Source organism: Podarcis tiliguerta, assembly GCF_965153285.1.
Source record: "Podarcis tiliguerta genome assembly, chromosome: 2".
Lineage (NCBI taxonomy): Eukaryota > Metazoa > Chordata > Lepidosauria > Squamata > Lacertidae > Podarcis > Podarcis tiliguerta.
In genome coordinates, this window is record NC_139535.1 from 94413163 (window position 1) to 94440065 (window position 26903).

At 50.4% G+C, this 26903-nt stretch overlaps 1 protein-coding gene across 8 annotated transcripts in view; it reads right to left on the reverse strand.

The window, feature by feature from the left end:
• The window catches only part of BAHCC1 (BAH domain and coiled-coil containing 1), a 163371-nt gene that overhangs the window by 6293 nt on the left and 130175 nt on the right, over positions 1 to 26903 (reverse strand). For 7 of the 8 annotated variants that reach the window (XM_083427160.1, XM_083427162.1, XM_083427166.1 and 4 more), the window contains 16 exons: positions 26349 to 26664; positions 24331 to 25023; positions 20467 to 20669; positions 19526 to 19662; positions 19095 to 19220; positions 9566 to 9680; positions 8741 to 9008; positions 6758 to 6943; positions 5798 to 6105; positions 5059 to 5160; positions 4590 to 4722; positions 3488 to 3602; positions 2197 to 2272; positions 931 to 1039; positions 656 to 775; positions 22 to 195 (listed from right to left, as the gene is read on the reverse strand). In XM_083427160.1, the coding sequence (XP_083283286.1) occupies positions 22 to 195; positions 656 to 775; positions 931 to 1039; positions 2197 to 2272; positions 3488 to 3602; positions 4590 to 4722; positions 5059 to 5160; positions 5798 to 6105; positions 6758 to 6943; positions 8741 to 9008; positions 9566 to 9680; positions 19095 to 19220; positions 19526 to 19662; positions 20467 to 20669; positions 24331 to 25023; positions 26349 to 26664 (3181 nt within the window). The remainder of the gene's footprint in view (positions 1 to 21; positions 196 to 655; positions 776 to 930; positions 1040 to 2196; positions 2273 to 3487; positions 3603 to 4589; positions 4723 to 5058; positions 5161 to 5797; positions 6106 to 6757; positions 6944 to 8740; positions 9009 to 9565; positions 9681 to 19094; positions 19221 to 19525; positions 19663 to 20466; positions 20670 to 24330; positions 25024 to 26348; positions 26665 to 26903) is intronic. The other variant, XM_083427163.1, reaches the window with a different exon arrangement.

Below are 26903 nucleotides of genomic sequence, written 5' to 3' on the forward strand. Positions count from 1 at the left end.
AGTGATGGAGAAATGGCTTACCAGCTTTTTCTTTGCTCGTTGCCTTCTTGCCGGTGCTTTTGGCTGACTCTGAGCTCTCACGCCCCTCAGCGCACAGGCTTGGTGCCGATTCACTGGAATGGGGAACGTCACTGGAAGACCTCTTGTTGCGACGGCAGAAGGTGGAGACCAAGAGCGCAGGAGAAGGCTCTGTGCCTGTAGCAGAGAGGGGAGAGTTAGAAATCTCAAGCTCAGATGCAGGTGAAGACTCACTAAAGGTGCCTCCTGAATTCATAGGTTGGTGGCCCCTCTGAATTTGCCTTTCATACTTTCTCCTGTGGCAATATTCATCTCCCGCTCTTCATGGCCATGTGCAGGCTGGCAAGATCTCCCTTGCACTTAGCCCAGAAAGCGCAGGACGTTCTCGTATGCCCGAAGGGAATGGCCACTGTGCCCAGAGCTGTGGGGAGTTTTATAACCAACCGGGCACAAGGTGCAGTGAAGCTGCACCCAAGGTGCAGATTGCAGCAAGGAAATTGCTCCTTAGCAAAAGCCCCAGCATGGATGAGGCTCTGCATTAGAACCTCTGCAGGTTTGGATCTGCCGAGGCAAAACAAAACACGGAAGCACATCAGGTACAACTGACCCTGCATTCCTCCCATCCAAGGGTGCTTACACTGGATTTTGAAATCGGGTGGCAACATGCGGATATTAGACACTGCAATGTGGCCTGTGTCCCCATCGTCGAATTCTACCAGCACCGAGTCTGCATCATCCTCTTCATCGCTTGAGGAACCTGTGGGACAGAATCTGTGTTAACTTTGGGGACAGACAAACACACGCGCACATCTCAAGCCAGCTCTCCACCCTTTTCTGGACCAGGGACCTGGTTGCTCGCTGCATGCTTGACTCTTCCCCACCTTGGGGTCTGTATTGGCCAGCCCCTCTCACCTCGAATGACATTCCCTGGGTAGAGGCAACGGGACTTCTGGCTCCAGTAAGCACAGACTCGGGTGCCAGGTGGGAGGCTGTGACTTGACTGTGGCCGCACATCCAGAACCTGGGAAGAAACAAAAGGTCCTGGTTGGCAGGTGCTCTTAGCAAGGCACTGTTGCTGCCACTACTGCCTAGCCAAGGGCAATGCTTCACATTGTATATCATAGAGTGACCGTCAAGGAGAAGATGGAACAAGATTGGCAGAACTGGGTGTGTGGTGAGGCTCTAGTATTCAGGCACCGGCATTCCACGCCTTGCATGGCTAGCTGCTCATCTGCCATGGTCTCCACTCACATTCTCTTTCCACGCATTCCGCCTAGACACCACTGAATGCTGCCCTTTTCCTAAGCTCCTTACTTTCCAAACACTCCAAAGATTTGGTTTGGAAAAACCAAAGTTGCTAACGACAGACAAACCGCAGAATCAGTAACTGGGCATATTATCTGGGCATATTTGATTAGCACAGTTTATTAACACTGAGCTGATGTTTCCTTAATGTCAGAACTGCTTGGATTCTAAAAGTCTGCACCAAGTGTGATGAAGATGTCTTAGTACAACACAAGCATCAGCTAAGGCTGTCTCCTCACTGGGGGATGGGAGCACAGCACTATCAAAATGAACAGCAGCTTTTCATACATCCTGTTGGGCCCTGTGATGTGCAGCTGGGAAGAAAGGGAGGTATCCTGTCCCCCAGAGCATTTGAAAGCAAGAAGCCAGGTGTGGCTACAAACTCTATGCAAGCCTTCCATAGAAGATCAACACTGAAACTAGGCTGACCATGACAAATCCTGTGCACTGTGCAAGTGCATCTAATCCCTCCCAGTTAGCATTGTGTTGTGTTGTCTTTATAGATCGCCTTTTGGCCTTAAATTCCCCAAAGCAATGAAAAGAATCATGTAGACATGCCCTTGCCTGAATGCATCTTGCCCTTCGCCCTACAACCACACTATCTCAGGCCCTGGTACACAGAAGACATGCACCTCCTGAGTGTACCTTGCTTGCCTCAGCAAAAATGCTTCTCTCCAGCGTGCTGTGCCAGCTTGCGCTTTGCACATTGGCACAGGGGAGCAGCACTCTCTGCTCCCTGCCTCACAGGTAAATCCCAGATTCATGAATGCACCACTTGCTGTTGCTCCCAGTTGCATTCGCAGCCCAGCTTCTCCGCCCCCAATTGCCTAAGCAGGCCTGATTAATCCCAGGCCATGATCTGCAGGGACTCACCGCCTCCTGCAGCAGCTGCTCCTGGGAATAGATCCTCTGCCGGTTCCCTCGCTCTCCCTCAATGACGATGCTGTAGCTACGGGAGGGACAAATCAATGGCAGAGATTTATACAGCTGGAGATGTGAAAGGCTGGAAAAGAACTCGGCTTGGCTCATTCTGACAAGATGTGAAATGGGACATTCAATCCTCGGTTTGCAGGGGAGGGAACAGAGCGCTTGCCTTTTGGCACAGCTCAGTGCAGTTGGGAGCGCATGATGCTCGCTGCTCGGTCCACAGGTCCATATGAGTAGGAGGCGAAGAGCACTCGGTGCTCAATTTGGGGACAGGAAGGGTGCTAAAAGCTTGGTTCAGGAATAGCGGAAAAACATGCTACAGGGATAAACAGTGCAAGCCAATAGTATAATTACTCAGAAGTAAGTCTCACCTCTGTGAGGCTTACTTACAGGTAAGGAAACACAGGAGTGGCAGGCCAGTGCTTTTATGGAGCACATTTTAAAATTAGCTATTTTAATGCAGGGCAGGTGGCTATTCTCTTAATTCTGCAGACAGGTAAAAGCTTACCCAAGACCATACCAGAAACTTAGAATAGAAGGGGCCTCTGAACTTTCACATCCATCTTTTCTCTGCACCACAGAGGCTACGGTGTGCTTTTTGTTCAGAGCAGCGGGGCAGGTAGGCAGAGGGAAAGCGTTGGCTTTGAATCGCCAGGTATCAGGATGGAGATCACCTGCCACTCTGTTTGCGGGTGAGGAAGATAGGGCCACGATATTGGATTTTGAGGTCATGTGAACATTGCAGCATGTTGCCTTCGGCAAGGGTGGTGGTATTACTTTAAAGCAGAGATGGCGAAACTTGTAGTCCACCACACCTAACATCTCTGACCACTGGCCAAACTGGTTGGGTCTCATGGAGCGGCAACCCCACAACATCTATAAGGCCATGGTTTTCTCATCCCTCCCTTTAAAGCAGGCTTTCCCCACACTTGGGTCTCCAGCTATTTTTGGACTGCAACTCCCATCATCCCTAGCTAGCAAGACCAGTGTTCAGGGATGATGGGAATTGTAGTCCAAAAACAGCTGTTTGGAAAACCCTGCTTTAAAGGAAAGGGTATTAAAGGGACTGCAACTGTGCAAGCACAAAGGAGGAAGGAAGCCCCGGAGAGCAGAGGAAAGGAACTGCCTGCCCCCTTAAATATTGGTGTGCTGCCATTTGATCTTTGCAAGAAACGCCAACCCTTCTCTCCTTGCATCTCTTGCCCATGTTTGTGCCTGGGAAAATGGGGGTTCTTACATGTCTGGTGGCTGCAAACTCTTCACACTCCCGGCGTAGAGCAGGCTGTCCTCTTTGGGAATGAGCACGCGCAGTCCGTCCTGGAGATCCTCCTTGTGAATGGTGCATGACTGGGCTGCAGCCAAACAAGGCAGAGCAAGGCATGAATCCACAGCTCACACTGCTCCCCCATTCCTTAAACCAGCATACTTCTCAACTACAGTGGTGCCTCGCAAGACGAAAAGAGCGAAAAGAATCCGTTCCGCGAGTCTCTTCGTCTAGCGGTTTTTTCGACTTGTGAAGCAACCCTATTAGCGGATTAGCGCTATTAGCGGCTATTAAAGGCTTAAGGGATTAGTGGATTAGCTGCTAAAAGGCTATTAGCAGCTTAGTGCCTTAGAAAAAGGGGGTGGGGAGCGAAACCCCCCCCCCCAGGAATCGCAAGATATTTTCGTCTTGCGAAGCAAGCCCATAGAGACATTCGTCCTGCGAAGCACCTCTAAAATGGAAAACCCTTTCGTCTAGCGGGTTTTACGTCTTGCAAGGCATTCGTCTTGCAGGGCACCACTGTATATATATAGTTTGGAATCTGCCTCCAGGATATGACAAAAACTATTATTAAAAAGGAATATCCAGCTGGCCAGCAAGCACCTTCGTTTAGGACCTGCAGCTCTGAAGACTGCATCTCTTGCAGCGAGTACACAACAGAGGGTGAGCTTGCACACTCGTTAAGACCGCAGCTCTTGGGGGATGTTTCCCCAGCCTCGTCCACATGTGGAGACTGGAGCAGAGCCAAGAAATGCACCCAGTGGTGCGGTCTCCAATACACGGCATCATCCCAGAGCTGCTCAGCAGAATCCTTTCTGCACCTCCCAGCGACCCACTGCAGCAGTCTTGCTCTACACCCCTGTCTGCCCCGCCTCAGATTTCGCTTCAGCAGCAGCTTATGTACCACCACCACCACCCTCCATCTCAAATACTTTCTCCTCCTTTCGTCTGCCTTTGCTCTTGTCCAATGATCTGTGTGGTTCACACACATGCAGAGAGAGAGAGAGACTCTACTGGCCCCTACTCCCACCCCCAACAACTGAATGCTAAACTGTGAGGGAGCGCCAAAACTCACCGGGGGTCATGTCTTGCTCTGTACCAGTGGGGGGCATCTCCTCCTCTTCAGAGAAGCTGCTGTTATCATCAAACTCAAAGTGATCCTCAATGGCGAAGCTCTCCATCAGCCGGCTGACCGCCCGGCCTTTGCACTGCAAAAGCCAAGGAGAAAATGTATCGCACGTGACAAACCGTGTCTTTGCCCAAGGCGCAAAGGGATGGAACAAGGGTCTCCTAAATCCTGAATCAATAGTGAAAGCTCTGCACCACCCTGACCTTTGCTAGATGGGGCCATTTCCCACTGGATGAATTCTCAGGGCAGCCAGAGGAGTTCCCACCCAGCAAATACCCTGACAGAAGCAAGGCAGATCTGAGCCATCAGCTCCTCCTTGGAGGAAAATGGCGGCAGCCGTAGGACCCTTAGGAGAGGGCAAGTGGTGCTGACCTACCCATGCCCTGCATTGCAGGAGGTGGCGGCCGTTTCCTACCTGCTTGCTGACCACCTTGTTCTTGACCTTGGCCAGCTTCTTGCCTTTGCTGAGGATGGCCTTGGCATTGCGGGGAGAGAGCGCCAGTGCCCCATTCTTTCTCTGCCAAGCGGGAGGGAGGGAGGAGAAAATGGGGTTAGGGAAAAGGCCGGCCAACACAGAAATCTCCGGGCAAAGGAGCAGTGCTCTACAGAGTACCTACCCTGACACAAATGGCTGTAAAGACCCTCTTCCTTTCTCTTTTTTATTTTTTAAAAATGTTTTTATTTATAAATTTTTAACAAAAACATTTCAATAACATTTCTAGTTTAACAATCTCTTCATCGACAACTTTACCTCCCTCCATGGTTCCCCCAAAATTTCAATTTAGGCTGCGTATTATCGTTATTCTATACCTTTGCCTTATCACAAAGGAAAAACAGAAAGTTCACCCCCACTGCTGCCCTTATTCAAATCCTACTTACATGAGTTTTTAAGTATTCTGCAAACATTTCCCAATCTTCTTTAAAACTGGCCTCTTTCTGATCTCCAATTCTACGCGTCAATCCTGCCAATTCTAAGACCCACCCCTTTCCTCAGTGCCTCATACCTAGAAGGGGCCCGTCTGTTTGGCAGAAACACTGCCCTGTTGCATCCAGCTCGCTCCAGCCCATTGGGTCCCATCTTCCTTCCAGGGACAGTGCCCCTGGCACCCCCCACTCCCTTTGAGGAACACCTCCAGTCTGACCTCTTTGCTCACCCTGAGGGCCGACTGCAGCACCTTGCTCTTCCGCGTGGCTTTCTTGAGGCGTTCACTGTTGAGCTTTCCTGCATCGTCCCGGGTTGCAAACAGTCGGGCTTGGCTGCCAGAGAAGAGCCCCTCGTTCGCGGCTGATGTCCCAGGCCCGCACTGCAGCTCCTTGGCCTTGCTCTTCAACTTCTTCTTGCTGGAAGCCTCGCAAGATGCTGCCCGGCAGACGGGCACCTTTTCCAGCCTCCCTACGCCGGGCTTCACCGGGCGCCGCTTGATTTTGACTTGGCCCTCGGGACTGGGGATCCGGCAGGGCCCTGTGGGGATACAAAAGAGTTTCTGATACCTTGCCTTGTGGCCAGGTCTTCCTTTCTCCTTGCACAGCCTGGCTTGTATAATAGGAATAAGCATAAGACAAGTCCAGATTTTGGGCAGCCCCGTATCTATTAGCAGCTTGTGGGCCAGTCTGATAGCCTCCCCCCTTCTTTGGGGGCTTTGCTTTTGGCATGCAGTGTGATAGCAGAAGCTGGATCGCAGAACCTTGCCTGGACGGGTGCCTACAGATTCCCTGTAATTTAAGAGATGGGCCCATATGGATCCTTCACTGCCATCTTTCATCCATCCTTGCGCATGAATAAAATTAGGGCCATATTATACTTTTAAAGCACATTCTCTCCACTCAAAGAATTTTGGGCACTGTAGTTTAAGGGTTGCTGGAAACAGTAACTCTGGGAGGTATAAACTACAGTGCCCAGAATTCTTTGAAAGGGAAAATGTGCTTTGAATGTGCTTTAAGGGCATAGTGCATACACAGCTACAATTTGGCAGGATGGACTTACTGGAAAGACAGGAGGAGCCGATGCGATCTTACGTTATTTTCTTAACAGGCTTCAGTGCCTTCTTCTCTGCCAGCTGGGATGAATCCTGCATCTTACCAATAACGTTTTGCCACTTTTTGTTTCACATTACCTAGCAGCCCCTGCCTCTCCTTTTTCTTCTTTGCCTTTTGATTCGCTTCCATCTTCACCACCGAGGAAGGAGAGGGGCCAATCACAGCAGGGTTTACTGTCACGTGAAGGGTGGAGCTGGTGTCGCTGGTCAAGTCGTCACCACCACCGTCGTCGTCGCTTTCATAGTCTTTGTGGCGATTGTCATCTGCGGGCAGAGAGGAGAATCAGAAGAAATGGGAGGGAGGGAGGGAGCAGGCAGGCCATCTCAAGATGGGGAAGGGACTCAGAGGACATTATGGACCATAACAGGGAGGGGGTGCAAGGCATTCTACATGATGCCTTGCTACACTGATGTCCAGGCTTCTGTCATCAAGGCACACCCAAGACAATTGCTGTGTTGTTTTTGAGGCCTACAAACTGAGAAGTGAGAGTTCAAAGCCAGCAGCTCGCAAAACATTTTATACATCTTGTTTGGGGCATTTTATTGCACTGCCTCTTTTTTAATGAATTTTTGGCAGCAATCCACCATTTGGGAACCGTTGGATTTGAGGACTTAATGCAGGAGGAGCCCCTGATAAACTGCCCCGGGGTGCTCCTCTTGGGTACAACAGTGGGCAGAAGCTCTTCCAAACGAAACAAAAAACAACAACAATCACACAACTTGGAGGGTGTTTCGGCCTCGCAACTGCCCCCCTCTGTCAACCCCGCAGCAAATCTGGCCTGCGTATCCTCCTCCCCCTCTCCCAATCTGAGTTCTTACATCCTGGCTCTTGCCCCTCTTGACAATGCCCCTTTGTTCTTTTGGCTTTGGGGAGTGGAAGCAGGATTCCTGTCTCAGCCTTGGCTTCCTGATAAGATGCCCCAGAAGCTCCAAGGGAAACCCATAAGGCTGCAGTCAAACTGGAGCGGACATTGGCCCCAGCAGAGGCCAGCACGTGCGGCTATTTTTAAATTCCACAGCTTCCTCTGCTTGCCAGGAGGAAACACGCTGAGCGGCAAAAGCTCCTGGCCAGAGCAGAAGATAACAGTTTTTTTTTTTCTTCTGGAGGATGAACTTGCTCCGTGAATGGCTTGGGAGCAACTAATTGCAATTTGCCTTTCCCTAGTGGGAAGGTGGGAGGGCCGGTAGGGTTCTGTGTCTTGGGAGTCCAGCACACTGCCCTACAGGACACACACATACTCCCTTTCCACAGGGCCGGAGGTCAGCAATTGTCCCAGGGCCTGTTTTAGCCGTGACAGATAGAGCAAAGGCAACAGCTGCAAAGTTACTAACATCCTCTTCACCTCTTACTTATTTAAGAACATTTAGTTACTGCTTGATCGCAAGAAAACCACTAAGTGGTTTACAAAGATATAAAATAAAGCAATACCGCTGTGGATAAAACTCAGTTAAAAACAGGTTATTTTTTTAAAAAACCCAGAAGAAAATTAAAACCAACGGTTGCTAAAAAGAGATAAAACATGCAGCTACATGTCTGAAGAGGTTTGCCTAAAGAAACAATGGTTTAAGTAAGGTAAAGGTAAAGGCACCCCTGACCATTAGGTCCAGTTGTGGCCAACTCTGGGGTTGTGGCACTCATCTCGCTTTATTGGCTGAGGGAGCCGGTGTACAGCTTCCGGGTCTTGTGGCAGAGCAGCGCACGGAAACGCCGTTAAAACAAGTACAGTGAAGGCACTTGCCTGTTGTCAATAGGCAGGGAGTTCCAACGTGCAGGTGCTGCCACACTAGAAGACTGATTTATTTTGAGTGTGGAATGAGGGTTTTGCAGCACCTGTAACAGTGCCATTTCCACAGACCGAAGTGGTCAAGTGCAATATGAGGCAAGGTGACCCTGCAAATCAACTGCTCCCAAGCTGCTAATGGCTTCGTTTACTAACAGCAACATGCTGGTAGCAAACAGGCAGCTGGCGCGCATCTCTGACCAGAAGCGCCAACAGGATCTACACCGTTGCCAACCTTTGCTTCCCAGCGAACCCCACCCTTCTCTACCACCATCCATACCTGCATCAGTATTTCCTGTGCTTGGCTTGACCTCTGAGGTAGTGAGGTCCTGCTGTGGGTATTTGGCGGAAGGCGTTGCTTTGGAGCTCTTGGGCCGGGAGAGTTTCTTTTGGATCCTGGTACCGGGGCTGGGCTCTTTCCGTCGGAACGGGCCAATGTTTGCAGGCAAGCCTTTGCTCTTGACCTTCTGCTTGAGATGGGAGACCTTGTGCACCACGGCGGAAGCCAGCTTGTTTTGGGAGCTGCTCTTCTTGCAGCGCACCTTCTCCTGCAGCATGGAAACAAACACCAGTCACTACGGTCCAAAAGGTGCCTTCTCCGCCGTCTCCCACTCCCTCCCGCTCCCATCTGTTTCTTACAATCAGGGTACATTGGAAAGGACGCTGGGGAGCTGCTGCCAGTCAGTGTAGACAGTGCTGAGTAAGATGGACCAATGGTCTGGTTCAGTAGAAGGCAGCTCCCTATGTGATCGGTAAAATGAAACTCTCAAATTGTACAATTGTGCACATTTCTGCCTTACTTTGCCTATGGGGGGGGGGGGAGGACCGCAATATACTGGAAGATGAAGGAGATGCGAGTGTCTCACATATGAAGATACAGCATCCCAGAGATCTCACTAGGCCAGTCCTCAAAGCCTAAAGCATCGTGGTTGATGTGGCGAGTGTCTTCCCCATCTGACTGGCTTTGGAAGGCAGGGGCAGAATGTCAATGGTTCCGATCAGGCCTAGCTTGTTCACCGACAAGCTACTTTTTACTCAATGACCAAAAAGGTGAAAGAGTGAAGAGGATGGCTGTGCTAGATAAGGCTCTGTGTGCTGGACTCACCTGGGAGTTTTTAATGCCACCATAAGCAGTCTCTGATATTTTCCTTTTCTTCTTCTTCGGCTCTCCCTCAGCCCGCAGCTCTGCACACAGCAGAGATAAGCTGGCCTTTACTGACCTGTGAATGGGAAAGAATGATGCTCAGTTTGGAAAAAGCCCAATGGAAAGACAATTCAGCTCACTGACACCTCCATTTGGGGGCTGGAGCCCACGGGGTGGTAAGGTGCAGAGGTGGAGCCTTACACAAAGGAAGGAATTTTTACCTAGGTTTTCAGGATGGAATGAGCACACACAGACACACACACGCCAGTTCTCAGCATCCCACAATTCCATGCAGCATCAATTACCATAAAACGTTGGTTCTAGACTTTAAGGCTATATGAGAAAAAACTATGGGGGAATTCTTGTGGCTACTGCTGCCTGCCTTGCCCCGCGCTCCTGTCTTCCATTTCCTTCCCCCAGTTAATTCACCCTCATTCCAAGTTCTCTTCTATATACAAGGGTTAAAATGTGTTGGGTCAGAAGGACACATGCAACTTTTAAACAAACTTGTAAAATAGAAGCCCATTTTGTGCTGAGTTTTTTTTTTTTTTTTGGTTTGGCACAATTTATTTTGAGCGCGAAAATCAATATTGCTTTGGTCTACAGGATCTGGGAATTTCCTTCTGATAAAACAGTATGGACCTGCCTCATTATAACCATTATATGCCCCATAGTACAAGGTTGCCATACAAGGATGGAGAGTGCCGGGCAAATGTTCAGGTTCAAGTCCCCGGTCTCTACCCTTTGATCCAGCTGCCTTGGTGCTGGGTGCTCACTAAAGTTTCTAAGAAGCTCAGAGCATTTCTTCTGCCTTTGGGGAAGAAGAGCTGGAAACTTCCTCCCTCCCCCCCCCCCATTTCTCCAGAGCAGGAGGGCACAGCAGGAACTAGGTGCCAAGACATCTGGGTTTTATTGAACTCCACTGTTTCCTCAGGAAGCTGCTTGGATGAAGACTGAATTGTGGTAGCTGTGTAAAACAGGAGACCCAATTTCTCCTGACACATAGAAGGACTAGTTAGTATTACTAGGAAAATGTTAGTATTACTGAGACTGTGACAGGCAGGGGAGCTGTGTGTGTGTGTGTGTGTGTGTGTGTGTGTGTGTGTTTAAATACACCTCTATGTTCTATGCACACATTTACACCTCACTTGAATTCTGCTTGCACCTCTGTTTTCACAGAGAGAAAAACCAGAACGCAACTTTTAAAACAGAAAGGATCACATACAGTGGTACCTCGGGTTAAATACGCTTCAGGTTACAGACTCCGCTAACCCAGAAATAGTACCTCGGGTTAAGAACTTTGCTTCAGGATGAGTACAGAAATCGCGCAGCGGCAGCAGGAGGCCCCATTAGCTAAAGTGGTGTCTCAGGTTAAGAACGGACCTCTGGAACGAATTAAGTACGTAACCAGAGGTACCACTGTAAAGCAGATAGAATTGGGCATCTAAATGTGGCCAAATCAAGTTTGCAAACCCTTTCCCCAAAGCAGGGAAGGTTTACATTCCTCCCTAAGGGGCGAGGAGACTGAATGGATTCCCTTTGTGCGTTGCTCAGAAAACGGGGAAGAAGAGATCATTACTGAGTAAAGAGCCCTGCTTTGCACCCTTGTCAAATGTCACCCATCTTCACCAAGTGAAATTGAAACGTGCCTCCCTTACGGGTCGAAAGGTGTATGAGGGTTTATGCGGGGAGTCTAGCAGGACAAGGTACTTCCGGGGGGGGGGGGGTAGGTAAAAGCAGCTGGAGGGTCTTGTCCGCAAGACAAGAGTCTGAGCTGACGCCAGTGTTGGATACATGCCCCCCCCCCCACTTTTCTTTCTTTCCCGTTTCCCTTAGGTGGGGAAGATGGCATGCTGCATCCCTCCCACAGGTCCTGTTGCTGCTTTAGGAAAAGGGAGGAGGAGATTCCTTGGACTTTTCATGCCTTCCAGCAACATTCCGGAGCGGCTGCCACTTCTGCTGCAGCTCATTAATTCACCAGCTATTGGGAGGGGAGGGGGGGGGACTTTGGGACAATCGCTTCTTTCAGCTGAGCTTGTCAGAAGGGTTTATGTGCAAGGGGATTGCCAGAGGAGCTACAGCGGAGCTCCTGCCCGGGCAGCTTAACTCCCTCAGCACCGGAGGGATGGCAGTACAAGTTGCGTAAGCAGTTTCGGTGCCGCCGCTCTTGCGGTCTTGGCTCCGAGGGAACAGGTTTTATGGGCGTGCGTGGGTGGACATGGGTCTTGGGGGAACTGAGAAGCTAGGTGAGGCATGCCTCTCTCTGATATGCACAATGATAAGAGCCCTGTTCAGGCGCTCGTGCAGACTTATTATTACCATTATTGTTATTATAAAGGTAAAGGGACCCCTGAGCATTAGGTCCAGTCATGGCCAATTCTGGGGTTGCGGCGCTCATCTCGCTTTCCTGGTCGAGGGAGCCGGTGTACAGCTTCCGGGTCATGTGGCCAGCATGACTAAGCCGCTTCTGGCGAACCAGAGCAGCTCACAGAAACACAGTTTACCTTCCTGATGGAGCGGTACCTATTTATCTACTTGCACTTTGACGTGCTTTTGAACTGCTAGGTTGGCAGGAGCAGGGACTGAGCAACGGGAGTTCACCCCGTCGTGGGGATTCGAACCGCCGACCTTCTGATCAGCAAGTCCTAGCCTCTGTGGTTTAGACCACAGTGCCACTCACGTCCCTGTTAGGGTAGAAGTACCCCCCCCCCAAAGCAGACGAATTTATTTTCATATGCAACAGCTGCAGCGAGAATACTATATGCACAAAAATGGCGAGATGCAGTAGTACCTACTAAAGAGGATCGGCAGGTGAAATTGACGGAATATGCCGAACCAGCATGTTTAACAAGTAAAGTTGGGGATCAGCAGACTTTTAAGGAGGAGTGGAAAATGTTTGTAGATTATTTAAGGAAAAAACTATTGTAAACATGTTAAAACGCAAGTAGGCTTTGAATAAGAAGAGGAGTAAAATCATATCTGAGAAAATTGTGGCGTATAACATGCAGCAATATTTGAAAAAGTTGGAGAAACCATGGAGGGGTGGAGGGGAAGTCCAATGCTAACTGGCAGTTAATTGGAAAATGTTGAATTTGGGGTGACTCCCATTTAGCTGAAAGGGCTTTGAAGCCTCTGCAATAGGGGACCTTAATAAAAGGGTGCCACCAAGGTCTGGACTGAAGCTGGCATAGGTTGGGATGTTGGAGGCAGGGCTTGTGTGTGTGTGCCCTGTTCCCCTCCTCAGTTATGTGGAGCCTGTGGCCTTTCAGATGTTGCTGGACCACAGCATCAATATCCCTGTCCATTGGCTATGCTGCCCGGGGCTGATGGCAGCAGAGTCCTCTGGAGAGTCACAAGCCTTCCATCTTCAGTTTAAGTCAGTGTTTCCCAAACTTGGGTCTCCAGCTGTTTTTGGACTATAGTTCCCATCATCCCTGACCATGCTAGCTAAGCATGATGGGAGTTGTAGTCCAAAAACAGCTGGAGACCCAAGTTTGGGAAACACTGGCTTTAAGCCCTGATATGTTCACACAAATGCCTGAATCAAGCTAAGAAGATCTGGAATTCTGGAAGAAAATCACCTCAATTCTGCAGTATTACAACTCAAATTATGCAACTGGATTAAGCAAATTACAAAGACTATGCTTTCTTTTTTTCCTCTTTTTTCAAAATTCTGGGTGTTTGTTCTACTTAAGAAGCAGGGCAAGACCTGTAAGGACTCGTGGAAGAAATGTGAGCAGCAGGATAGGTCTCTTGAAGAGGAGGAGGACTGGGAGCCATGGGGAAGGATTAGGAGTAACATGGAGTTAAGTTGCCTTGCCCTCCTGACCAATGCAAGCCCTCTCTTAGCCAGCTCTCCCATTTTCCTGGGGATGCAATGAAACTTCCACGTAGATTATCACGTCTGATGTTCCTGTATGTACTAATAAGCTAAGAGCTATCATAGATTCCCACTATATGCATGCCAACTAAATGTGCATCATAAAAATCTGAGGGAATGATCATCGCATTAATTCCTAACACAAAGTACCTTCGATGTAGGACTCTGGTAATGTGCAAAGTGATCCTAAGAGTTTGGCAGAAACAGCCAGCACGGTTTTGAGCTGTTTCTTCATAACCAGCACTGGGACAAAACTTAGCTAAGGAAAATGAGATGCAGAAGAAGCAAGGTGAAATTTTCAGGGGGTCTTTGCAAACTATGGGATCGGAGTTAATCTCTGTGCTCTGTAGCATTGCTGCAAGCACGCAGTCTCCTGCAGCTGCTGGCAAGGACTGTTGGCGTATCTCGGGCATGGCTGCATGCGTGTGCATACTGTATAAAATACAAATTCTGCACCACAGAAATTAGAATTCCGTGACCTATCTGAATTTGAGCATGTTTATGCATTTTCTTTTATTTTGCATAAACTGTTCCTGGGACATTTGCCGTTTTAACTATATATTAGGACACTACAGATCAGCCCCAAACCACTGCTGAGCAGTAACAGCAGTGAGAATATTGATAGCCCAGAAATGGAAGCAAGAAGAACTACCAACATTGGAAGAATGGAGAATGAAGATGATGGATTTTGCGGAACTGGATAGAATGACAGTAAGAATTAGAAATTGACGAGATCAGAGATTTACTGAAGAATGGGAAAAATTTTCAGAATATATGCATAATTTAAGTGATAAACAAATAATGCTTGTAACATTTAATGAAGCTTTGTAAAAATGAAAGATAAAATTTGGAGTGAAATTAGACTTAATTTACAAAGTAGATGAGAACCAAGAAATGTGTGGAAAATTGAGAAGGGAAGGAGTATCAACCAAGTTGAGGGAAGTCAAAAAATAAGAGAATGGTTTTAAAAAATTGTATGAATTGTATTAATTTGTTTTATTTGTAAACTGAATAAAAATTATATTTAAAAAAAAAACCACTGCTGAGCAGCCTTTTCTGCTTTGGGGAGAAACCAGCTGTGTAACTTTCAGGCAGATCTTTGCAGCAATAAGTTCTAGAAACGTGCTCTTGAAAAAAGGAAATTAAGCCAAGAGTTCTGTTGGAAGCTGAGCATTCATTCAAGCTGAACTGAATGCCTAGTGCCCTTCTGTGCTCCCTTGGAACTGCAGCACATGCAAAGCCATGTTCTTAGAGGAGCGAGGTAGTTGCTCCACAGGCATCTGTGCCCGGCTCTTCCATGGAATAAGCCATGGCCCACTGGCCCAGTAAAACCCATTGGAGGAGAGCGCCAGGATTCCTGCTGCTAGTGTGTACTCACTGCTGCCTTCCAAACACTTCCTGTCTCCACAAAGGGCAGCGTGTGTGTGTGTGTGCAAGCTACATAGAGCAACCTAGAGGAAAGCCTGGATCAATCTCATCCGACACACTGAAAAAGAAGCAACGAAGGGACACGTTGCTTGATGTCAGGAGAAAAGGAGCAGGAAGCAAAGGCAAAGAGAACAACACTCTTAGGTTTCAAGCAGAATCAAGACTAAAAAATAGCCAGAGGAGGTGCACACTCCCTACCCATAAACTAGAATCAAATTAAAGAATCAAGCCTGGCCTAATCTGAAGCAGGCCATCCATTTCTTTTTCGTTTTCTTTTGACACCTTCTAAATCAGCCTTCCCCAATCTGGTGCCCTTCATGAGTTTGGGACTAAATGTCCCATTAGCCCGGTCATGCTGGCTGATGGGATTTGTAGTCCAAATACACCTTAAGGGTTTCAGGTTGGGGAAGTCCATCGCAAAGGATCCGCTCCGCATCGCGTCGGCAGTTCTTTCACAAGCAGCATCCTCCTAGCATAGTAAATATGAAATGAATTAGCTCCCTGAAGGCTTTGTTCCCATCCCCCCCCCCTACTGCTGGCTGGCTTCCCGCTCGGATCTCCAGCGCTCGTTAGTTCTAATTGCTCCACTCCGGCACCCAGAGAAGCCGCCTCTTGTTTGCTCCACCCTGGGAATGCAGCCCAGGGTTTGAGGCCGCGCAAACCCCCTTCCCCCCTTCCCCGAGACGGCTTCTGTTCACACTCCTCTCCCGGGCCTTGCCCCCTGCACCTCGACCTTCTGACCCGGGGCTGACCCTGGAGCTGGTGCCAAATTCCATTCCTGCGGCTGCAGCAGGCGAGGAAGGAGGGAATTCCCTGACAAGCAGAGGGATGGGAAGGGAGCAGAGCACCCTCAGGCAGGCAGGCAAAGGGCCATGGGCAGAAGGCGGGGTGCGGAAAACAGGCCAGCAAGCAACTCGGGGCTCCAGAGAAAGCCAAGCTGCCCATCTTCACACCTCGGGCACCAGCGGGCAGGGAGCTACCATGGCTCCAGGCCACCGCTCAGTTCCGGGGAGTGGCTGGAGGGAAGCAAGCTTGGCAGGGATTCTCTCGCTCGGCGTGGGAAGCTGCGGGAATGTTCCCGATAGGAAGCAGGCCAAGGGGCCGGGCCTGCAGCTGCCACAGGAGCATGTGTTGCTTCAGCGAGGCCAAAAGCAGGGAAGGGATGCCATGATGGCTGGGAGACTTGGCCTGGCAACGCACAGCAAGGGGATCCTGCGCCATGGTGGCTCGCTTGGCTGGGTTTACAAGGCAAGGCCTGTGCGCCAGGATGCAAATCAGGAAGGAGCGCAAGCCGCCGTTCAGGTGTGGAGTGGTGAGTGTCGTGGGTGTGCAAGTTCCCCTCTGGCAGCCTGTGTGGTTTGAGCCATCCTGCAATACTTTGATCTGCAGGAAAAGGGGGTGTCTGTTCGATGTTTCCGTTGCGTGAACGCTCCCAGGAAGGACCAAGCTGTTGCTGTGTTTATAGGGCTGCTTGGAAAAGCATCTCCCCTACTGAGCCCATTTTGAAAAGTCCAGGAAAAGCTACGCCATGCTCTGAGCCCACTAAAGCATGTATGTAGAACAGGGTGCAGGTATTATTTAGGTTGCAACTCATGAATGCAAAAAGCACTCCTTAAGTACAGAAGAAGAAGAAGAAGAAGAAGAAGAAGAAGAAGAAGAAGAAGAAGAAGAAGAAGAAGAAGAAGAAGAGGAGGAGGAGGAGGAGTTGATTTGATATCCCGCTTTATCACTACCCGAAGGAGTCTCAAAGCAGCTACAGGAATTAGAAATTGGGGGAAGAGAGAGAGACAGACATTGCATTCCAAATATACACTATATTTGGGACCTGAGAATAACACCCCCACTGTGGACAGTGAGAGCCTCACCAATGCAATGGCATTGGTAGAATGTGGTTACGCTATTTCCAACTGGGCCCACCTACTGAATAGAGCAGCTTTCCGGAGACAGGAAGGCAGTATGAGGGACTGTTGATGCTCCCTGTTACAGAAGGTCACGGCCCCCACCCCTCTCCTGCCATGGTCTCTGGTTCAACGTATCTTAGTTTGCAAAATGCAGAGACCACATGAGGATGGAATGCCAATGTCCTGGGGCAAGGATATTGGCTCTATCCATACCCGCTTCAAGTCTCCAAATAACCTGCCACCTATAAACAGCTTCGTTTCACCACTGATGAAAATGGTCAAAGATATTCGTCCCTCCTTTCAAGCGGAAGGGTTTCCCGATCCGGTATCCTCCTTTTCCGAACAGTCGGGAGCTTTACTACCGCTGTGGAATGTGTGTAAGTCACAGAACTCAAAAGGATGCAACCCCACATTTTAAAAGCAGGGTGGTGGTGGTGGTGAGGCTTGGTTGTTAAGATTTGCTGGTGCACTGCTGGAGACATGCAGACAGTATGGTGGGAAAGACCGGCGTTGGGAGGGGTCCCTGTTTCCCGCCTCCATCTGAACTCCTCTCCACTGTTCCTCTGAAGCCACAGAACAGTTTAGTAGAGCCCCCAAAACAGGGACTGCCTTCCAAATCAGCTAAGAATGTATTCCCTTCTGGATTTGGTTTTGCATAAACCTACACAGCTCTGCAAGGTTTGGGGAGGGAACAGGAATCAATCCAGGGGAAAGGGTCCAGGCAAGGGCGGTGGGAGGGAGGGAGGAATGGGAGAAGGCAAGTAAGTTCTCCAGCAAGCCCTGGAAGATTTCCACGAGCCATATGGTGGAGCCATGTTGCAACCCAAAGCCAACACTAACTGCTTTTTTTCCCCTGTAACCTTCACTACATTTGCTAATGTTTTGTGACATAAAACCTAGAGATTAATTTTTTTTTCTTCTGTCTTAATTGAAGGAACCATTTAGTACAGATTTAACTATTATTACCAAATCATCAGGATTGATGCAGCGCACACACGCGTGCTCCAATCATGTTTGGACTAGCTTGGAGGATTTATGCAAATGGGCCTGCCGGGAGAGGCAATTTGTAGCAGAGAAGGACAATTATACAGGGCCCGTGAGTGCGGGAATGACTGTGCCGGGCGGCTAATGGATAATCATAAAGCGCCAGCAGCAATGAACACCACTGCAGTGTGACCAATGACTTTATACAGCACAGATAAAGAGGCTTTTATGCAACACTGCCTTCCTCTTCAAAAGAGGGGCAATTCTTTCCCCCCAGAACGGTGGCAGGAGGCAAGGCAGTCACGAGGCGGGGGAGCACAGAGGAGCAGGCCTCTCTCCAGCCCCGCCGCTCCCCTGGGTCTCGGTGCCCATTTGCAACATGCAAGACAAACCCCTGCACTCGGCGCTGAAATGCAACCGCTTCTGGGGCGAAGGCACCGGTTAACAGCCACGAACAACAACATGGGAAGACTTTGACCTCAAGGGACTCCATTAACAGCACCAACACTACCCCCCGCCAACGCAAGCAGTGCTCTGTAATAGCTACGCTGCAAGCGCAGGGAATTGTGGGGGGTGCCCCTGCTCCCTCTTCCTTAGCAACTGTGCTGGCTTTTTAAGATACAACAGGGCAACAGAGGAGAAACATGCATACAGCTTCATACACAACAGCCACCCTAGGAAACGTAAGCAGAGTGGGCGCTTGCAAAGTGATCGGTGGGGTAGCTTGGAGGGCTGCCCCACATAATGGATCCCATAACGTGGTGCATGCACCCCATTTGAATGGCAGTGTCCATCAACTCAGGGGAGGGGGGTTGGCCTCTTCAAATATTTTACCGGGGGTGGTGGTGGTGAAGACCCCTCAGCCCCTAAGAGTTGGCTCCCGTGAATGCAAGAGTAGAAGGTACAGAAGGGGTGCATAAGCCTTTCTGTGCTTCCCACATTTCTCCGCAGGCCCTGGTTCCAAGACTGAAAATGGGCTCAAGCCGGGGGAGGAAATATGTGAGGCAGGCAGGGGAGGAAAAGGCGATCTGGAAAGAAAAGCAGCAGGCGGAGGAAAGGTTCCGTGCCCTCCCCACCCCTGCTTCTAGAGGGACTTGGTGGCTACCCAGCATTGGGCCACGCAGCCCTGCCAGTGTCACGCCCAGTTCTCCCCGTGCACTCCTGTAATGATGCCCCCACATGCATGTGCTCATTCACGCACACCCACACTTCCTCACGCGTTGGAAATACAGCATGTTGGACGCGCAGCGGCTAGGGTGCCCTTCCCGCCCCCTGCGAGCCGAGCCCGGTCACTCACTTGACCTTCCTGCTGTCGCTCTTGCTGATGGAGCCCTGGCGCAGGGAGCTGAGAGTGCTGGAGTGCTTGCGCTTCCTAGGTCGCCCTGGTCCCCGCCGAGCCGGACTCCGGGAGCTCTCGTCTCGCCTATGGGCAACAGCCACAATGAGCACACATCCAAGGGGCAAGCGCTCCCCTAGCCCCTGCTTGGAAGGGCTGGTGGTATGTGTGTGTGTGTGCCTGCCTATGGTCTACAAAGCTGAAGAGGAGTTTGAAACTCTCGATGCAAGAGACCCATTTGCTTGCTTGGGCTGCAGGAGCTATAACAGACAGGTCCAAGATCAGGTGTTTTTTTCACACCCTCGCCTCTTTCTCAATGCTTTGTGGTCTTACCCACATTCTCTGGGGCACCTTGCCCCGCAAACCTGCTGAAAAAAGGCAAAGACACTCACTCGTGGTCGTGCCGCCTCTGCAGCTTGGCCAGCTCCCGCTGCTTCTCCTTGTAGCGCCGCTGCAGTTCCGCCAGCCGCAGCCGCATCTCTACTTCCTGGGTGTCCAAGTTCTCAATGGCTGCTTTCAGGGGGCAAACCTGCGGGAGAGAGGGAGAAGGATGCTTCACTGGGGTGGGAAAACAAAGAGGCCATGCCACGTGCACCATGCTCTGCGCAAGTCATCCATTCATTCCTAACCTTCTCTTTTCCCTTCGAGTAGCAGGCCCAATAACTTCCAGAGGTGAAGAAGGGGTAGCTGGCTGGAAAAGCTTACCTTTGGGTGGTCTACCCCAATCAGTGTCAGGTTTTGGCTGAATGCCTTCAGGGAAAGAAATAAGGGCCCGCCGGCCAAAAAGGTGGGGAACAACCAATATTGCATTGTCAGGGATTTTAAAAGCACGGGCCCAGCTGTTCCCTATGGCAGCTGACAGGTTTCAGCAGCAGAAGAGGGGGATCTCGTCAGATAAAGTGGCTAGGAGTTCTGCAGATTTAAAAGGAACAGGGCATGTGTGGTTCAGAGACACACCAGACTTCTGACTTGTTCTAGCCAGGGCCAGAACTGTGCCAGGATGGAATGATGGACAGCTGGAAGGAACATTGTTTATTCTCCTTCTGCTGTCAGAGGCAGGGGGTCACAAGTGGAGAGTGTGCCACCGCTCTGGCGTTCTGCTTTCAGGCTTCCCATAGGCATCCCACTGGCTGCTATGAGAACAAGGTGCTAGAATAGGTGGGCTACTGGCCTGTTCTAGCAGGCTCTTCTTATGCTTTTTAATTTATTGACATCACCTGTTAGCTTCCTTGGAAGGAAACGAACGACCCAGGGCACAAATGGTTGCAATCAACGAACAAGCACATCCTCTCTGTCCCCTATTTTAAGTGCCCTGGGTACACAGGATACTTACAGGCTTGGTCTTAGGGGTCCAGATGTATTTGCGGCGGGAGGCCCGCATGCGAGGACGCAGGTCCACGCAGGGCACAGCAGCTTCTGCCAGGTCGAGGAGGTCAGGGGGGCTGCTCTCCAGGCCGGTTGCCTCAACCAGGGCCCAGGCGGCAGCGAGAGTGGCCAGGCTTTGCAGATTGAACGCTGCCAGGTCTTCATCCAGCACTGTGGAAAGGGGGGAAGGTTACCGTGGTGGAAAAACCATTCTCATCCACAGGGGAAGGAGACATACATTAAGATACCATACACCTTGGTCTTTGGATCTTGGGTCCCCCAGGAGGTTGTGGACTCTCCTTCCTTGGAGAGGTTTGTAAGCAGAGGTTGGATAGCCATTTGTCATGGATGCTTTAGCTGAGATCCCTACTTTGAACTGCATGACCATTGGGTCATGACCTCCCAACTTGGCAACTCTATGATTCTATTGGGTGTTTCCAGGCACATAAAAGGGGCACACCACCCTGAAACCATTGTCCCCTCTCTGCCCCCAAAGCAACCTTGGATAGCGACTGGGTGCTGGCTTGTTGTTACTACTGGCCATGTCTTCCTATTTTTCCGAGCGAACTGTGGCTCTGCTCCTTTCTCGGACGCACCCACTGGCAAGGGTTTGGGGGGGGGGAGGTTAGCCTGGCACAATGCTCACTCTGGAAAGGTTGCCTTGCCTCTGCCTGCTCTGCTCTCCATACCCTGCTACTCAAAGACATCAGGCACACGGTCGTGTTTATCTCAGGCACATACCACACATCCATCCAGGCAGAGGGGAAGTTATTGGGATGCCACATACTTCGGGGGGCGGGGGGGAGAGAAAAGGCAATTTGAGCCGAGGGGGCAGCAGCCAGGAGCCAGAGCCGTCTGAACTTGGGGGAAGGAGAGGGGCCTCTTGAGATAGCATCAAACTTGGGAGGAGGCTTTTGGGAGGAACCTTGCCCAGAGGGGATTGATCGGAAGGGTAACGTAGTTCCAAACTACAAATTTTAAAAGTCCCTGGAGATGATGAGCAGATGGAGGAAGGGGGGGGGGACGGAGAGTCGCAGATAAGGTTTTTGCTGTACATTTGCTTTGTGCTTGTGTACAAGGATGTCTGCCTGCGAAAGCGCCTGCACACGTGTGCGAGGAGGCATGCAGGGGAGTCCTTGTATGTGGTTTCCGTTCCACTGTGGGCAAAGAACGGTTCCGGTGTGTGAGCAGTAACCGTTTGCCGTAGAGATGAAAAGCGCAGACTTTGCTTAGCCACAGGGGGTGATAACCATCTGCATATGTGGGCTGGTGCAGACCCCCTCGTCTGGGGAGGTGGGAAAACGGGAGGCTGAAAACGGCAGCGGAAAGGTGATAGAGACTAAAAAAAGCAAGACTTTCACTATTTTCATTCTGCTGAATTTTTTTTTTAAAAAAACACCCCGCCAAACAAGAGCACTAGAAAGTTCTCAAGAGCGATGAGATTCTGAAACAGGAAGCATCTAAGTGATATGGAGGCAACCCTTTCTCACTGAAAGGTGTTCACTGGTTAATGCAGTTGAATAAGACAGGTATTTTCCTATTTTTTAAGGACCCTCATGATAATAATAACGGGCCTACCCCAAGTCTCTACACTGCCCAAATTCAAGGTCCAAACTAAATGACGAGCCTCCCTAAATTGTTTTCTGTATGCAACAGAGTGGCTGCCTCAAAGGCTCTTGCCTCCCAGACTCACAAGGGGTTAATAATATCCTCTTCCGAGAGCTCAAATCAAAGGTTGAGCTACTCCTAGCGCTGGCTAGGCAAGCCCCCAATGTGCTGCCTGACCCCTGACTTCACTCCGCAGTTTGGCAGGACTCCAGACTCTATGCCTCTAGGGGGGGAAATCACTCCATTCCCCACGGGCCAGGAATAAGCAACCTCTAACGATTAGCTCTTCTTTACGGCGGCAATTATGAAAGACACCGTTTTCCCTAGCTAGGCACCAGGACGCTTCAAGGCCTGACATACAGAGTCCGTACTTCATAAAAGAGTGCACCTAGAGCAGAAGCCTAGGAAGGCAACTGCTGCTGCTCAAACTCTGGGGTTTTCGCCATGGTTCTCAACTTCCAGATCCCCAGAGCCGTCCAAGTTTCCTGCCTGGGTGGCAGATCACGTAACTCCAAAGGCACTGCATAAGGATATCATGGCCTACGAGGGACCAAAAATAGGGTACAGTTCTACTGGCGATCTGAGCGAGTGCAGATACTGTTCTGCAAACCTGAGGAGGGTCTTAAGGTCACGAGGGGATCCTTTAACTTGTACATACAAAGGCCTACAAGGCTGTTAGGAAGAGCCCTGCAGGGTTCTTAGGGACAGCACCACTTATCTATGTGAAGGAAGCGGTGGGGTTAGTACTGGGGAGGCAGAAGCTCCTGATCAAAGTGGATCCTGCAGTTCTGTTCTGCACCCATTTCAACCAGGTGCCATCTTTTAGTTCACTAGATACTGACTGTCACAATGGTTCGGTTACATGGCTTCGTATTTTGACTCTACATTTTTATTCTGATAGCCGCAGTATGGTTTGTTTGTTATTTTTAGCTTTGTGGTTTCGTGGCTTTTACTTTGTAAACTGCTTAGAGGTTTTCTATCTAGAGCAGGGTTTCCCAAACTTGGGCCTTCAGCTCGGTTTTTTGGTTGTTGTTTTTGAACTACAATTCCCATCATCCCTGACCACTGGTTCTGCTAGACAGGGATGATGGGAGTTGTAGTCCAACAAACAGCTGGAGACCATAGCTGTCAAATTTTCCCTTTTCTTGCGAGGAGTCCTATTCAGAATAAGGGAATTTTCCTTTAAAAAAGGGGAAAGTTGCCTTCTATGCTGGAGACCCAAGTTTGGGAAACCCTGATTTAGAGGAATCTTATCTATACTGTATATTGATTAAACAAATATTCCTGTGAGGATGGGGAGGTGAGCAGCAGGTAGCTTCCAGCATGGCTCTCACGGAGGGGTATAAGGCAGGAAGAAGCAGAGCAACTCTCTTAACCAGCAGTATGCCTGGTGCGGAAGCAATGTGGGGCCAATAATGGGGGCCCTGCTGGCAAGCTAGTGGAGAACGCTGAAAGGCTACAGTTGTGGACAGGCTGTTTGAGCAGTTCAATGGGAGATCGCACATGAGAGTGATGTGCATTTGCCCTTCGGCTGCTTAATCGTTCAGTGCCAACACTGGAGAGCTAATGGAAGATATCAAGGGAGCAGGCCCTGGCACGGATGCAAATTCTACAGTCTCAAAGGTACAAACTTGACAAGACCAAGGTCTGGGGAAAAAATCCAGAACTTCTGGTTCCAGTCCCAAGATAATGTTCCCATCATGAACAACCTTTCAGTCTCCAGTGGGCTGTCATCCTTCCTTCGCATCCCAAGCTCCTACAACACGCAGAGGAGTGGCGGTCAACTCCTTGCTGTCCAGGCAGGAGGCAGGGCTGTGCATAGCAAGGATAGGGCGGGGAACTGACCCTCCAGATGTTGACAGACTCCAGTTCCCATCAGCCCCAGCCAAGAAGGCCAATGGTCAGGGGTGATGGGAGTCCGGCAACATCTGCAGGGCCACCGGTTCCCCATCCCTGGCGTATAGGAAAGAAGTTTCTCATTCCTCTAACGACAATAGAAATTTAGCCCCTTCTCCGACTCTTGGCAGGCTGCCCTACTGAACCAAAGAAGCAAGCAGCACTTAGCTACCATGAACAAAATGAGTGGGGAAGTCACCCAGACAAATACAGATTCCTCTTCCCAGTCTCCTTCCTTGCTTGCTGGTCACTGGCCTCCGTGAGAGGGAAGGGACAAAACAGTGACGAGAGGGAGGGGGAGAGGAAAGATAGCCCCTGCGTTCCTTACCATGGGCGGCAGTATCGCACTGCTGGCGACGGAGTTCCAGTTCTGCCAGCTCACTGAGCAGGGCAATGCCAGGAATCCCTGAGCTGCATGGCGAGGGCAGGGGAAGGGAATCTGCAGGAGGTGGCGATTCCAAGGCTGGGAGCTCGCCCAGATCGATGCTGGCAGCAATGAGGGCATCCAGGCCGCACGGGGCCACCTGCACCTCAGCATGCGTCGACAGGTCATCTGGCGAGCTGGCATCGCTCTCGTCGTCCTGGCATTCATCTTCCAGTGCTGCGGCCGGGCTGTCCTCCACAGCCATCACCTCCGGCGAAGGCCCTGGCACAGCAGCTTCCGGACTAGGCTCCTCCTGGCATTCCTTCGGGGCAGAGTCCAAGCCGTCTGGGCTGTCCCCGACCAGCAGGGGGCAACACGGCGTCTCCTTGGCCAGTTCCGTGGAGCTCGGCCTCTGGGGGTGCACAAGGAGGTGGGGAGGGTGAGGGTGGGAGGAATCCACTTCGGGGTCCCCAGCCCCACTGGATGGGCGAGCTTCCGACTCGCATTGTGGCTCCTGCTCCGGTGGGAAGGTGCGCGACTGTTCGGGCTCAGCTGCCGTGGAAACCGTTTGCATAGTGTCAGGATCAGCTGGGTCCAGGGGTAAAGGTGATGCATAGCCCAGGCCAGCCACAGGGTAGGAGTAACCAGGGGGAAGATCTAGAGGAAGAAAGAACAAGGAAAAAGCACCAAGATAAGCTATGGCACACACACAAAAGCAGAGGGCACAGGGTCGGTTTTGGACTCTCCAAACCAAAACTCAAGATAACTCGAAGCTCGGCTCTGCCCTCGCCTGTCCTGGAAGGATCCTTTTAAAAAATCCCATATGCTCAGAGATGCTGCACCTGTTCATTGGGGGAGATAGGAAGCCCAGAGCACTTGTTCTTTAGATGTCCCTTTTATGAAGAGACCATTGATCCCCTGCTGGTGAGGCTTGATGACCTCCCAGAAAAGCAAAAATTTGACCTTTTCCTGTTAGGCAAAGATCCTAAGACGCAGTCTGTAGGCGCAGACCCAAACTAGTTTGTTAAGAAAATCCCCAAACTCGATTCCATGGGTGACTCTGGGTCATCTCTCTGTGGCAGCTTATCTTAAAGTTTTAAGTGTCTATATGCTATACATGGTTTTAAATGTTTGTTTTCCCTCTGGGATTGTACCCCCAAATGTGTTTTATAAGCTGGTCTCTGACCGTAATAAATTATCTATCTATCTATCTATCTATCTATCTATCTATCTATCTATCTATCAAGATAACTCAGATGAGCCTGACCTCATATTCTGCACCCTTCCTAACAGAAGGCTGGTCCATTCTCACAACTTCCGAGACTGCAATAGGTTATGCTAATGGCACGTACTCCCTTGCTGTTTATTTATTTTCTGGCAGCATTGAACTTTCTACAAATTACCTAGGAAGAATGGCATTCAGACTTTTGTGGTACCATGCCTGTAGGAAAGGGGAGAGAGGGGGGAAAGCATGAACAGGGACCAAGAGGGGCTGATCAGATTCTGATCCTCAACAGTGGGAAATTCTTCACTGATTGTTTCCCAAACTTGGGTCTCCAGCTGTTTTTGGACTACAACTTCCATCATCCCTAACTAGAAGGACCAGTGGTCAGGGATGATAGGAATTGTAGTCCTCCCCAAAAAAACCCAGCTGGAGACCCAAGTTTGGGAAACCCTGTTCTAGAAGCCCGTCCGGTTCCTGGGTCTTTAAGTGCACCCTTTCCAAACCCTTCTGCACAACAATGATGATTGAAAACTTTGAATGTGTTGGCAAAAGCCTGTGTAAAATAACTGCATCTGAGCTACATGCTGATGCCTATGCCTAGCAGGGCACAGATCAAGACACTTACTACAGGGAGAGGGAGCCCATGTCATGGGCTAGTAACCAGCCCTATGATCGATATTGGGTGCAAGCTGTGCACAAGTATACCGTGTCTCTTCCCAGCGCCCCCTTCCATGCATAGCCTGCCATGAATCCCTACCTGGTTCCAGTGATTTGGGATAGTCCTGGGCTGGCCTCCCTTCAGGCTGCTTGTCCTCGGCCTCAGGGCCAGTGGAGCTTTGCGAGGGCACCGGACTGACAGCAGGCGAGCGTGGCACCACAGCAGGGCAGACAGGTAAAGTGCAGGGGGCAGGGCATTTGGGCGGGTGGCAACACGGGGAGAGCTTGGCTGAGCAGGCAGCTGCTGGCGACAGGCCCTTCGGGGGAGCGTTTAAGGCAACAGCTTTGTGGGATGGTTTGAGTGGCTTCTCGGGGCCTGGCATCTCCAGCTCAGGGGGCGGCTCTTCGGGCTTCCGCTACAAGGGGGAGAGAGATGGACGGATCAGCGAGTGCCTGAACCCCACGCAACCAACCTCACAAAAGGGCAATTGACCCAATGGCAATACAGTCAGTATATGCATCTTAAGACTTGCATTTGTCCCCAGTGCTTTGCAATCCTAAACACGTCTGGTTCCACATCACTTCCTGTTGATACGTCCTTATCAGCCCACAAACTCTGGTTCCTCACCCTAGGCCTGATCCTATACTCAGGTTG